General features: G+C 42.9%; 1 protein-coding gene across 13 annotated transcripts in view; it reads left to right on the forward strand.

Moving 5' to 3' along the window:
* Positions 1 to 14536, forward strand: part of slc8a4b (solute carrier family 8 member 4b) — an 83692-nt gene that overhangs the window by 37252 nt on the left and 31904 nt on the right. For 11 of the 13 annotated variants that reach the window (XM_056442240.1, XM_056442241.1, XM_056442234.1 and 8 more), the window contains 6 exons: positions 481 to 564; positions 1969 to 2079; positions 2170 to 2322; positions 3865 to 3961; positions 4166 to 4357; positions 4833 to 5025. In XM_056442240.1, coding sequence (XP_056298215.1) covers positions 481 to 564; positions 1969 to 2079; positions 2170 to 2322; positions 3865 to 3961; positions 4166 to 4357; positions 4833 to 5025 — 830 coding nt within the window. Of the gene's footprint in view, positions 1 to 480; positions 565 to 1968; positions 2080 to 2169; positions 2323 to 3864; positions 3962 to 4165; positions 4358 to 4832; positions 5026 to 13604; positions 13843 to 14536 lie in introns of those variants that run through there. The other 2 variants (XM_056442245.1, XM_056442247.1) reach the window with 2 other exon arrangements.

The raw sequence follows: 14536 nt of genomic DNA on the forward strand, positions 1-14536 counted from the left end.
TTACTACGGCCCTTCTAACTTGATTGCTCTATCTTCTCTCCATCGCAAATTTGTTCCGTCTTTATTCAATTTCTGAGCTTAAGCTCTTTTTAGATCAAGCAATACATTAACACACAGTCATGCATCACATGTCACATGTGACTCCTCTGAGGGTGACTGTGCTGCAGATGAGGATGTGCCACGTTCAGTTGTGAACAAGGTGTGTAGGCGACAGCACACGGCTCTTATACAGGAAACACTAAAGCGGAATGGCAACTTCTGCGCTGTTTCACAAATTACAGAACTGCCTTAGTTTATTTATTATAGAACATGGAAACATAATTATATGTAGCCCGCACACCAAATATAAACAATGTTATAAGGAAGTGAAATAGTCGGCCGAGCATCAGGTACCGACACAGTCTCTCTCATATAGAAGATACAACGCTCAGTTTTGCAGGACGCTCCTCATTTGATGTTATGTGCTGATGAAACCACTAGTGGTTAGACAGGAAGGTGCCGGTCGGTTTGATTGACAGCACTGTAACCTGCAACCCCTCCGAGATCCAGGGGATGTTTTGCCCGGTAAGTTGTATAAACTTTAGATTTGTTAGCGTGAAGGTTCATTCTTGGACATGGAAGCTGTAGCTTGACGAAAAATTAGTAACACAAGGTCCTCTTGTCAGCTTTCTTTCTGAGTTTACAGCCACATCTCACACACTGAGTTCCAGCGTTGAGTCAAAAACTTGAAAGGAAAAGCCACCGAGGGGACCTTGAGTTAAGATTTTTGGGGGAATCTAGATTTACAATTTCTGAATTGATTTATTAGCCATTAAAACATATAGTTTGGCCCTAAATGTAACTTTTGGTCCTAATTTGGCATTCGTTTAGTGTTGTTAATCTATCTCACAGGGATTAATGTCTAGTCGGTGAATTTGTTCTCATCCCTGGCAAAAAGAAAGCAGGTGCTAATAGATGACTCACACACACACACACACACACCTCTCTTTCGCAAGTTTTACTCACAGATACTGAAAAAAATATTTATGAATACTAATCATCAAACTAGCACATTAAGGATTCCTGTTTCCTCCTTCAATACTGGACTGTAGAAGCTGTCCAGTTTTCTGCTGGTCTACCTTTCTCTGCTTCCTCCTTCCTCCCCTTGCCTCCTCTCTGAGTCATTTCTTGGTTTTGGCTGTTGTTTTTTTTAGTGGTGAGAGAAAGAAGTTTGGCAGGCAACCCAAGGTGCGCTGGGCAATTTCCAGATGTTTGATTGCGTACAAGCCTCCCGCCCCCCGCAGCTACTCCCTCAGCCTTGTGCTGTAAATAGAAATGGCAGCTCGACCAACTAGATCAACGCTTTTAGAGGTCATTATGAAGAATACAGTTAAATGAGATAGGAGTTCCCCGTGGTGGAATGGAACTTCCATTAAGTGAGGCCAGTTTGCTCGGCAAAACCAGATCAACTTTTTAACTAAACTAACACCTTCAATTCCTGTAAAAAGATTTCGATTGTATAAGGATTCTGGAGTAAAACTGCGGCCTCGCTATAGTGGCTAATTTGTTAATGTCCTATTTGTTGGATCGTTGGGATCCTACATTTCTATTCAGCCATTCATTCTCATTGGGATCACCTGCTTATTGATAAGTTAAGTTGCAAGCCTGCAGCTGCAGGTTGTTCATTGCAGAGTTCAGAGGTTAATAATTTAGAGAACTGGATACAAACTTTCCTTTCTTCCATTTATTTTAAGTGAACTGGCAATATCTTTGTCAGAAAGCACAGACAAACCAGCCTATTTAGGTGTTCTCAAGAAACTCAGTGGATCTTTCGCTGACCTTTCACCTTTAATCTTCCTTTGGAGACCAAAGAAAGATTTCCCAAGAGAGATTCACTGTCAGTTTAAAAGTAGAAGCTTTTGTAAAAGAAACCCTTCTGATGATGAATACGATGGATCCATTTGTTAATTGATTGGTTTTGTTGATCAGGTCCTGATGCAGCAGCAGAAGAGCAGAGCGTTCTACCGTATCCAGGCAACCAGGATGATGATCGGAGCCGGCAACATCCTCAAGAAGCATGCTGCCGAGCAGGCTCGCAAGGTGACTCGCACATAAACTCCACCCATCACCGTGATTCCAAATTAGGAAACTTCAACCTGACTTTTTTCAAATGATCTTTTTTTTCCCCAGGTGGTGAGCAGCCATGAGATCCAGGCACCGGAGGACGACCCGCACACCATCCGGATGGAGTTCGAACCCGCTTTGTATCAGTGCTTTGAAAACTGTGGCTCCCTGAAGCTGACCGTCGCCAGACGCGGAGGAGACTCTGGAGTGACTGTCAAGGTATGTGTGCCATTAAGTCAAAACAGTGGAATCGGGAGTCGAACTGTGTATAAAAACAACTCTGTGTGTGAGAGAGATGGAGGAGCCGAAAGACTCAAACACAAACACCAAGACATGAACATCTCCTGTGAACTGATTTCACTCACACCTTCGGCAGTTTTCTTGTTCTTGATCTGATCTCAGTCGGAGCGTGTTGTCACCTCTAGAGAGCTTCCTTGTTCTCCTCTTTGGTCAGATGCTGGTACATAAGTGGGGGATAAAAGAGAGCTGGGAGACAAAATACAAAGCACTCGAGTCTTCAGATTTTCAGACTTCAGCTCCAAATATATCCTCTGGCAAAGGCTCATGGATTCTGGCTTCATGCTGTCCTCATACTCTGATTAAGAGTCTTCCTTTAAAGTCTCTCATAGGGCGTCTGTGTCAGTGGAATGGTACCTGATTTTCTTACTTTTGCTCCGGGGCCTTTGCTTAACTGTGTCTCTCCTGATCTTCTCTCTGTAACTATGATGCAACATCAGTGCTGTCTTATGGCATGGCCTCAGTCCTTCTCTATACCGAGGGCTGATGTTAAGTGAAGTGGCCTCTTGAGCCCACACGGGCTTTCTCAACGAGGCTACTTGTGGTTGATGGCGCACTTGTTGAAACGGTCAAAAGTATCTATTCTTCACACACTTCACAGGCTGCAATTTAAGTCGAATATACAATGTCCTTTATCCTCTTAAAGTTTAGTTTGCTAGAATAGTCAGTAAATGGCAAGACAGGGCCACCAACACATCCTGTGCCATCCATACCAAAATAAAACATATTCAGTTCTTAAAGCCAAGCTATGTCATTGGCTGATAGGCTATTCATATATAAATAACCTTTTAGCCAATGTATCACATCTCTGTTTTTACACACACATCAACGTAATGTCTTATTTTGATTTCGAACATCTGAAAAATATGACTCCTTAGTATAACAGCCGTTCCAGCATAAAAAAAGGTTTAGCCCTGTCAGAAAAATAAAGACAAATTGAGAAAAATAGAGCAGTGCCAAGAGGAAGACTCCCAACACTGAGTCACTGCTTCGGCCTTTTCTACAGACCTTGTTAGACAATTTAAAGTAGTCTGAATCTTTACCATATTTATATAATGATAATAGACAATGAGGGCAAATGTCTAAAGCTTTGTACGAGATGGAGAGGGTTAATAAACAGGGCAGATGGAGAGAACGGAGAGGTTATAGGAAAAGTTTTGTGGTACCACTTTCAAAGTCGTTATTACCATGCTGTATCTGACCAGAGGGCTCAGTTTAATGAAGCAGTTCATCTTGTTTTCTCTCACACATCTTCCCCCAATGCCTCTCCTCCCTTTCTTTGCCACCCTACTCTCTCTCTCTCTCTCTTCTTCCCTGTTCTCTTTGTCTTCCCTCTCCCTTTGTGTTTATCTGCCCTTTCCGTATCATTTCACTTCTTTTTTCATATTTCAACGTCTCTTTTCGGTCTCCTCTCACCCTCGTCTCAACCCGCTTCCCATCTCTCGGTGTTCTTATCTCCCCCAGGTGGATTATCGCACGGAGGACGGTACAGCAAACGCAGGTTCAGATTATGAGTTTGCGGAGGGAACGCTGCTGTTTAAACCAGGAGAGACCTTGAAAGGTAAAAACACAGCAATACTTTAAGGCATTTAAAAAAAAACCACACACACACACATCCCTGAGACTTAAGCTCAAGTAGCAGAGGTCATCTGCAGCACCTTAGGCAACCTTTTCCACAGGCTTTGAAAAAAAAAAAGAGATCTTAAAGGTTATTTTTGGAATAACTATCCAAATCAACATCCTAAAAAGAGAATTATTTTCCCAGAGATCACAGTCGGAGTGATTGACGACGACATCTTCGAGGAGGATGAGTATTTCTACATCCACCTCAGCAACCCTCGACTGGTTGGCTATCCTGAGATTGGCACCGCCCTGCTGGATAACAGCGTCGCCCCCAAAGCCGTGCTGGGTGACAACCACACGGCCACAGTCACCATCTACGATGACGATCACGCAGGTGACGGCGATCCTTAAATAATCAAAAAGTTGTCTATCTGGATGTAACTACGAACACTAAATACTTTGTCTCTCGACATGTTGTACTTAAAGCCAAGCTTCACATTTTCCAACTCTTCTCACTTTCTTTATTGGGACGATTTAATGTGGATTTCTGTTGGTAATTAACCTTCTGTGCAAGATGAAAGACGGAGAAAGGAGTGTCTGCACACCATCTGCTTAATGTGGAATCCACGCAGGTCTATTGCTTTACATAGTCCCAGTGATCTTCAAAGAGTTCTCACGAAGAGTTCCAGTCCCTCAGTCGACACTTTGTCAGCCACTGGAGTTTGTTCATATCCGAAGAGAATTAAAGTGGGAGTGGGTGGTACTCTATTCCCCATTAGACTATATAAATCGAGTGATTGAGAGCGTAGGAGTGCATCATGCTGCTGTTTCTCCTCTGTGAAACAACGTTTTTTCTTTATCTTTCGCAGGCATCTTTACCTTTGAGACCTCCAGTCAGAAGGTGAGTGAGAGCGTGGGTGTGATGGAGTTGAAAGTACTCCGGACTTCGGGGGCCCGAGGCCTGGTAGCCGTCCCCTACCGAACCGTGGATGCCAGCGCCAGAGCAGGGGAGGACTACGAGCTGGCCGCTGGCAAGCTGGAATTTCAGAATGACGAAACTATGTAAGTACATACATGTTGTCAATATTTGTTATTTAACACAGTGTTCTCACAAGTTCTCATCAGTTACTAGAGGGACTCAACAAACTGCCCAAAATCTAAAAGAAAAATACAGGATATTCCTTTTATTCGCCAATAAATGTGTTTTGTTGCATTAAAAGGTGACTCGCATCTTTCTGGAACGCCAACGACACGTTGCTCTTTCCCTGTTTCCTTTCTTTCTTTTCTTTGAGATTGACTCCCGTTCAGAAATGGCTGTTGAGGTTAATTGAGTGTTAAAAATCCATTCGTAGTATAAATAGCTCTAGAAGGCAGATAACAGCCTCTTCAAGGTAGGCAACTCTGCATTAAAATGCTTCCTCACTTATGCACGCACAAACACACACACACACACACAAAATTGCTCTTGTGTCCTTGGGCACATGCATTTTTTATATGCTGACGTGAGCTGTGTTAAATTGACCAATACATGAAGCAGTTGGGAATGCAGTTTCCTCAGCGCCTCCTGGGGCCAATGAAGCAAGTACTGTGTGTGTGTGTGTGTGTGTGGTTTTATTCTTGTACGAAGACTATTCTGAAGAACGAGGACACTTGCTCTGGTTGCCACGTCCTCATGGTGCGGTGTGATTGGCAGGGTCAGGGTTAGGCTTGACCAGCAGTGAGTGCCTACGTGTTATAACATGGGGATTGTCTACATTGTTATTTCAATTAGTCTCCTCACTCACTCAAGTGTAATGATGCAAATGTGTTGGTCCGTCGAGGGGGTAAACATTTTGACAAGACCGCTCAAAAGCTGTTCATCCGTGGCCTGCTCTGAGAGAAAGACTGAGAAGATGGTGTGTGTCTTCCTGTGTGTGTGTGTTTTTGCTCTTCGACTGGAAACAATTTTAGTGTTTGACTTAAAGGGCATTTATTTATTTTAATATCATTTTGTAAGATTTGCTTTTATTACTGCAGCGAGAGAATGACAGAAGATGGGGACATCGATGGGTCGACAAAGGGCAACAGGTCAGAATTTAACCGAGGCCAACATGGGCGTCTCATGACTGAGGACATGTTCGTCTTCAAAGATCCGTTTGATCCTTAATACTTCAGCTTTCAAGGTCAGGATTACAATTACGTGTGGCTCATGGTTAAGTGCTGGGTTAGACAGGTACTGTCTGTCGTTGTGATCAGGGCTTTGGGGCTAGGGAGTGCATGATGTCAACGAGGGTCCTCACAAGTATACGAGTACAAACACATGTGTGTGTGTGTGTGTATCAAAACAGATTTTCAAATGAACAAGAGGCTTGCCAGCTGACACCAGCCGGCTTTTGCGTAAGGGCAGAATTTGTGTGCTTCTGTGAGATGATGTAACATCAATGACGCAATCACTACTTATAAAGCTCTGTAGCAAGTGAGCTGCGAGGTTAGGAAGGGGTGAGAGGAGTGAGGGAGTGATAAAGAGGGCCAGGGGAGAGATGGAGGGATAAGAGAGAGATAGAATTCATGTTCTCTGTTGCTGGTGTGTCAGTACAGAAGCTCGAGAGAAGGCTGATGCCAATGGAGTTAAGATACTGTCGGTGTATATGCTACAAGAGGATTAGAGAGATCTATCTAGAGACGTATTATTGTTGTTTTTTGTTGACCCTTATGAGATTGTAACTTTGCGGGTCAAGAGTAAACGATAAGGAACACGCACATGAGTGTGGATTAACAATGCCAGGTTCATGATCACAAAGCATCTGAGAATTATACTGTCACTTTAAATAGGTCAACGTCTCCTGTTTTTATGAGGCCACTTTTTGCGAGCAGTAAGCATTTATCTGAGCTAAGCCAAAATAAAATGTCTTGTTATTACATGTTTAGATTCTTCTTGAGCACATGGAAGACGGTACTAAAATGAGCAATACACAATGCAATGCTCTTTTAAACCGTAACTCCAGTGGGAGATTCTACCTTGTCAGCAATAATACTATCAGAGATAATTTGGCATTATCTTTTCAAAGGCTTTTAGAGAAAATATTTTTAAAAAAGAGAAAGGACTCAGATGCGCTCGCTCATCATATTCCTCCCCATCTTTAGATGTCTTTTCTCTCCTCTTTTCAATATTGGGCCAAATGTCCCACTAATGTTAACTTGTTTTCATCCGCTGCACTCGTTCTTGTCTTTCCCCCCTCCATCTGCCCTTTCTCTCTCTTCCCGTGTCAGTGAGACCTTCTTTAAAGTCTCTCCATCCAGCCCCCATATTCTGTCTGGTATATTATTCGATTTTCTTCCACGCTGGATGAGTTGTATCATCCCCCCCTCCTCTCCTACTCACTCATTTTACTCCCTTCTTCACCTTCTCCTCTACCCACACCAGCCTGTCATCTCATGTCTCTCCTCCCTCCCCTTTCACCCACTCCTGTTCACCCTCGATTCCTCCTCATTTGCATTTTCCTCCCCTCCGCCTCTCACCGTTTGTCTTTACACTGTCAGGCTTTCCTTCCATTTTTCTTCTTCCTGTATAACCTCACTCCTTGTTCTACATGACCCGACAACGTTGTCTTTCTCGGCCCTTCTCTCCACCTCCCGTATTCCATCCTCGTCCTCATCCTCTCCGTCCATCCATCCTTCGCTTTCTACCCCTTAAATCAAAGAAAAGGGACTTTCTGCCAAGGCAATTTCGCGAGATCACAACACAGATCATTCATAATTCACCATCCACACCTCCCTCCAGTCTCTCGTGTCCCTCTCACACTGTCTCCCTGCGTAATCGTGTTGTTGCATTCGAGCAACCACACATCAATCTGTAACTTTTCTTGTTTCTAACGTGTGTTGGAATGAGCTTTCGGAAAAGTTTGAGAAAAGAGTTAAGTGCTAAACGTCGGTAGATGGATCATAGGTGTGGGTGGGAGGGGGGGGGAGCCAGGTGCTGCTTTAAATTCTCAGGGAAAATCCAAAAGGCATTGGAGCTGAACTGACAAGAGGAGAAGATGAACACCAAGAAGGAAGAGAAGGGGGGCTTCAGCTCAATTTAATGAGCTCTAATTTATACAAACTAATGTGATTCTACAAAGGAAATTCACTTTTCTCCCACGTCCCGATATCCTGCACATTGTTGAACTATAGAACCACACACCTGTCGAGGACTACACACCTTTTCCCCTCATAAGGTTGGATTGTAAACAACAAATCGTTGTTAAAGTCGTCAGGAAGAAAAAATGAGTACTGGGTGAAGGTAGATAATCACATTTAACATGGTGTGTTGAAATATAATTCTTGTATAAATGTTGCTTTTGGTGAGAAACTGAATGAGAAGTTTTCACAGCAAATATGAAATAAATATAGGAGAGAGAATCACGACACTGGAATCCGATCTGTTCTCGGTGTCACCCGATAACCAAGTTCAAGGAATCAGAATTAGTGCCAGGAATAACAAAACAAAATGCTAAAGGTCCATCATCATGACCGATGATGATGTCATTATGATGCCATCTGGGTCAGCTCCGCTTTGAGACTATAAATGTACAGCAGAAAGTTTTCATGCCATTTGAAAGCATTCACCCGGGGAGACGTTACTCAAGATGCTATCCTGATGAATGATTGAAAATGTAGGAACCAGCGTTTTTAGAGCTTGACTTAAGGATATGTCCTTCTTTGCTGCATTGACTTTGAAGATTATTTCTCAAAAACTCTTTTAGGTTTCAAAGGATGAATGTCCGCCTTCTTGCCAATCAAGAGAACACACTGCCATCCACATGATTGGGGAAATAGCGTAAATGGATGAGCCATGAAGAGCAGTGGAAATGCATTCCAGAGAAAATATGTTTTAACACGCTGTCATGGAGGGAAAAGGGAAAGGAACGTAGACCAAAAGATGGAAGGAGGAGAAGACGAAGAGGGATGTCTTTGTTTCATGATTTAATAATAAACCAAGGACAGAAGCGATGGGGAAAGGGACTGAAAGAATGACGTGAATATGTAAATCTCAGAATATTCTCTCACTTGAGTGGAACTTGTTTGGTGTCTCTCAGTTGGAAGTGACTCACACAAACAGAGATATACCTCACAGTGAATCTAAAGGTACACGCAGGAACGAATCTGTTCTACCTCTGTTCCGCCGATGCTTCTTTTATTCATCCCCGTTTTGTTCCTCCAATAATCTCCCCTGGTTGTCTGCGGCTCTCTCTGCCTTCTCTCTCTGTCTTGTTCTTTTTGTTAAGAGGGCATATGTGTGAGAAGTCAAAGGCAAAGTTAACTGTGTGTGTGTGTGTGTGTGAGAGAGATGGAGAGACATACGCTCAGCAGGGCCAGTTTATTCTTAGCTTTCCTCTGAGCTGCAACTGAGCACCGAGTCACAGCCAAGACCCAGACAACTGTGTGTGTGTTTGACTGTGTGTGGGGTCGTCTCCTCTGGCTGCTCATTATAAATTTCAAACAGGTGTCGCCGCCACACTGTGCCGACGCCTGTTCAATTACTGCTTTGCCCTTTGTGTGCGTGCGTTTTGTGTGTGAGCTCGCGTCGACTCACTTTACAGAGCAAACCACCTCCAACGTTTTTGAGCCCTGAAACTTTGCACTGCGTCACCTTGCAAACAAAGCCGTGATAAATGTGACTATGTTCCTAAAAATTGCCCTTTGGGAAATGTTGCAATGTCAGCAATTGAACGTTCCCCGAGCCCCGAGCCGCTTTAGTTACCGCTGCGACGCCTCTCAATCCGTCCCTTCTGTTTGTATATGTTATACGTTTAGTTCTGTGTGGACACCAGATGGATAAAATGCTATTAATGAATGCTCTTCATGGTTTTAAAATCTTGTTTTCTTATGTTTGGATGATTTTAATGGTTTTTAAAAGTGTTTTTTTAATGTGTTGATGATTTTAATGGTTTTTAAATCGTGTTTTCTTATGTTTGGTTGAATTTAATGGTTTTTAAATCTTGGTTTCTTATGTTTTGATGATTTTTCTTGGCTTTTAAATCTTGTTTTCTTATGTTTGGTTGATTTTAATGGTTTTATTTGAAGCACTTTGAATTGCCTTTTTGTTGAAATGTGCTCTACAAATAAACTACCTTGCCTTGCTTTACTTCAGTGGCAGCTAATCTAGATCCAAATAAAGAATAATAAAGAATCTTCCCCAAATTTGATAGAGAGCTGGAGGGAGCCGCTAACATTAGCCTCAACTCTTTTGCTGTGTTCCCGCTAAACAATAGACAAAAGCAACGAGACATCCAAGCATGGCCGGCTGCATCGTCCGGGAGTTGCTTATTGATACAAGCCATGTCCATTTAAGAACCCGATGACGTAGTTCTGTCGTTAAAGAGCACTGTGAACTCGCTTTTTTCATGGAATGGAACAGGGTGAAACAATATGTGATTGGTCGACGCCTCACTATGTCATTGGAGCAATTATAATTCTGGCGAGGGTTTTTAGCCAATGGAAATGTCGTCATGCACCACAGACGACGACACGATTCAACTTCCAGTCTTCTCCCCATCACTTAAAGGAGACATAATCTTGTTGTTGTTATTGTTGTTTCCAATGGGATCATAGAACCCCCTGAAGGGCGCCGGCCGAATTACCACTTACCAATATTGAGTTTTACAGATACCCCAGCATCCTGCCCTGCTGCGTTATGTGTTAATGAAGCACGGATACCACTTCTTAGTGTCTTCGACAAAGCTGTCGGAAGAGCTGTGATCATTCCTCGAGCTGCTGGGGAGGGAGAAGTCAGCTTGTAAGTTACAACACGTTCTCCCTTTGGCGAGATGCTTCTTGGAATTAAGAGAAATAGAAGGGCAGTGAGAGTGAGCTCGGGTCTGTGTGTGTGTGAGTGAGGGATGGTGGGTGGGTGGATATTCGCTAGTGTTACAGCGCTTGTAACGTGTTTGATTTGCGCAACCTGTTCCTCCGGCTGTCACCAAAGGAGGGGGACTGACCTGAAGCTGTTCCCAAAATAAAACGTCCTTTGAACTCCAAATCCCCAAGAGCTGTGCGCTGTAAACGTCCGCCCGGTGTGTGTAAAGTGTGTGAGTGTGTGTGTGCATCTAAGTGTGTGTCCTTACTGCCCAAATTCATACAGATGCACCTGTGTTGAGTGTTTGAGCTTGCAGCTGCATGTATGTGTGTTTGTGTGCGTGTGTGTGTGTGAGCAGTTCCCTGTATTCCCACAGTCAAGTTTGTTGCTCCTCTAACAATTCTCATATTATTATCCCCTTCTCATACCCTTGCACACACACACACACACACACACACTTTAGCATTCTTCAGACGATCAGCCTGTCTGCACATTGTGCCCTTCCTGCTTATTATCTCACTCACTAAATAAACTCGTTGTCACCACATTGGGATTTCACTGGTTGCAGACAGCCGTTTGGATTTTCTCTTTCAATGTCATCGCATCACAAAGTCAAAGCATGTTTTGTCTGCCAGACGTAACTGAGCAGACACCAGAAGTAAACCGTTTTTACCAATCAAATTGTTTTGCGTGACTCCCACATCACACGTTCAAACGGTCAAACAGCATGCGGTCCGGCTGGTGAGTGTGATGCTGCTTCTTGCCGCCACTATTTATGCAGCAGAGTTGATGCTATCCAGCCTAAACCTCTTTAACACGGGTTGAAAAACAGCCTCTGGTAATAAATCCGGCAAATCTGTTGTTTGTTGTGCCTGTGTTTGTGGTGGAAGTTTGTTCTATCTGCATTTGTTTTTCTCTTTGCAGATGCTCAAGACCTCCTTGTGTTAACAAACACATACTTGTAAATGACAACTTGAGTATTGCTCACTTATGTTATCTGTCCAAATCAGTCAGTCCATAAAATGTCAGAACATTGGAAAATATGTCAAGGTGATTCACTTTACTGTAATGTAAGACAAGGAAAAGGCAGAAACATCTCACATAAGAGAAGCTGGAAGAGGTTAATTGGCAGCTTTAATGTAAAGATGTTTCATACACATTTGTATATATATACATTATATATATATGAATATATATGTATATATACATAATATATATAAAACATATATGTGGTAGAAAAAAAATGTATAGAAACACGTGTATTATTTATACTATAAAAGTATTTGCATGGGGGGATCTAAAATGAAGAAATAAATAAATAATACAAATTAAATATATATATATTTTTCTTTTTTAAAATAATATATATACGATAAAAGTATTTGCATTTTTTTTAAAGTTAAAAAACAGTGTTCAGCCTCAGTTGTTTCTTACTCAGTCAGTGCTCCGTACTACTCTCGAGAGGCTTTCTTTAAACCCTCGGCTCGCACTCGACCTGCAATTACACCACATGCGCTGTAGGGGGCCATTGGCCCCTGGAGGCCAATGTCGCCGCTGCACGCTCCCTATAGCCATGCTCGCAGGTAGGACTCGGGCTCCGACGCCGTTGCCTGAACCCTGGATGCCTCCCGTGGGTATGTATGTACAGGCCCTCCTGAGCAGCGACAAACTGACACCCTGGCTGAACTACAATATAACAATATGTTCCAGGGCTATTTATAGTAGTGCAAGGAACCACCGTTCTCAGTCACGGTGCAAATATTTGAAATTTTTTTTAAATTTTCGTTTGTTTGTTGATGTGTGATATATTCCAGAGCTCACGGTCAATTCACAGGAACCGTCCGCACATTTCCCAATGCTTTAGTTTGAAAGTTATTTGCTTTTTGATGTGGCGGAGTTGGCTACCCCGGAGCATTGTGGGTAATGGTAAGGTCCACTCGGATTAGGGCTTTGTACCGAAGTACTGTTAGGATGATTTGGACCTTTTTTGGTGTTACTTTAATTCCACCTGTACTGCAGCAGTGAAGAGAAATGAGTTGCAGTGCCGTTTCCAGCCACACCGACACGCCGTCGGACCGGTAGCTTCTGAAACGGCCGTGAACAGGTGGCCCTTTGAACACCAACTGAAAATCCGCCATCTTGGATCCACGCGACGCAGCTCCTGGCTGCCAAAGGACCTGATTACACATCGCTGTCTGTTCAATGCACGATGTATTGTAACGTCTCGGACGTTATGGCACTGATGACACGGAGACGGGACGACGTTATTAATCCTCACTTTATTGGGCATCCACCAACACAGACAGCGGGCTCCTCAGCTCAGCAGCTCGACCGTCAACAACAACGGTTCCCGTCAACCACCCTTAACTCCCGTTTTCCGACAGGTTAACCCCGCCTCCCCTCTACTCCGCCAATCACAGGCACGCCCCCTCGACCAGCACGCACGGTGCCACACTGATTGACAGCCACTTCACAGGGTCGCTACAGTATTATTATTTGTTATTAGACATTATGATATATAATAATTCATATATTATGTCACCCAATGTTTATGTAGTATACTGTTATTAGATATAGTATATATAATACATCTATTATTACATATATATATATAAAAAAAATTATATATATATATTCATATACATTAATTTATATACATATGTTTATATATATACATAATAAATGTCAAAATAATGATATATTACTTTACAGTAGTCAGCCTGATACCCTGTAAAATTGACCACAAATCTATTTTTATTTCGCAGTAACGTTAATAGATCGAAGGAAACGGTACATTATATTTTTACGGTATGAGTGATTCATCTCACTAATAGACAATCTTTGTCTGGGCCCACCGAGCAGAGGCTCGAGACAGAAGCTGCTCGAGACTTTATTTACAGTTTACAGCTACTCGGCCCACTTGTTGCTGCTGCTAGCTGGGACTCTGTCCGGTTAGCTATTAATCCAGCTGGCAGTTCACGGTTATTGATTTCATATTCACTTCCTTTACATAACTGTTCCAGCAGAAGGGAGCTGACGACGAGAAACATAACCCAGCTACGGTAAAGTCTCAAGTTATCTCATGCTAGCTAGATTCAGCTAATAAGTAATGACGTCATCTGAGTGAATCCAATCGGACCGGATGTTCGTTATATTTAGCTTTTAACCACCGGAGAGTTACAAGTGTGTTATAACCTCTTTTATTTGTTGCAGTTATGCTTGTTTTCATTCACTTTAGACGCACTGTGGTCAACTTTCATCGGCCATATTTATGCTAACACAACTCATCACGCACCCTAGCTAGTGCCGTGTGTGCGTGTGTGTGTGTGTGTGTGTGTGTGGATCACAGAGCGTGGGACATTTTTCAACCGACTACAGGTGACAAACAGAAGCTCCATTATTCATTGGACTGAATCTGATTGGTAGCTTGTATTTAGAGTGGCCGAAAGGATGATGCTATATTTAAAGGTGGGAGGGTGAGGACTGAACTCGACTTAGAAGAGGAGAAGTGATTCAGGGAAAGATGAGAAAGTCAAAAGATCAACACGCACACTTTCACACAATATGGCTTTAATAAGCGGTGATAGCCCGTCTGTTCAGGGCTTCAGGGCAGTGGGTTTATGGCCTGGATGAAAAAGAGCCTTCGGGGCTCAGCTTTTTGATCGGAAAGGATTAGTTCTGTCAAAGGCTTTTGCTCTGATAAGAGCAGTCGAAGCCGGAGGGGTAGATGTTATAACGGGATGTTATTTTCACCTT

The sequence above is a fragment of the Pseudoliparis swirei genome, chromosome 21, assembly GCF_029220125.1.
Source record: "Pseudoliparis swirei isolate HS2019 ecotype Mariana Trench chromosome 21, NWPU_hadal_v1, whole genome shotgun sequence".
NCBI lineage: Eukaryota > Metazoa > Chordata > Actinopteri > Perciformes > Liparidae > Pseudoliparis > Pseudoliparis swirei.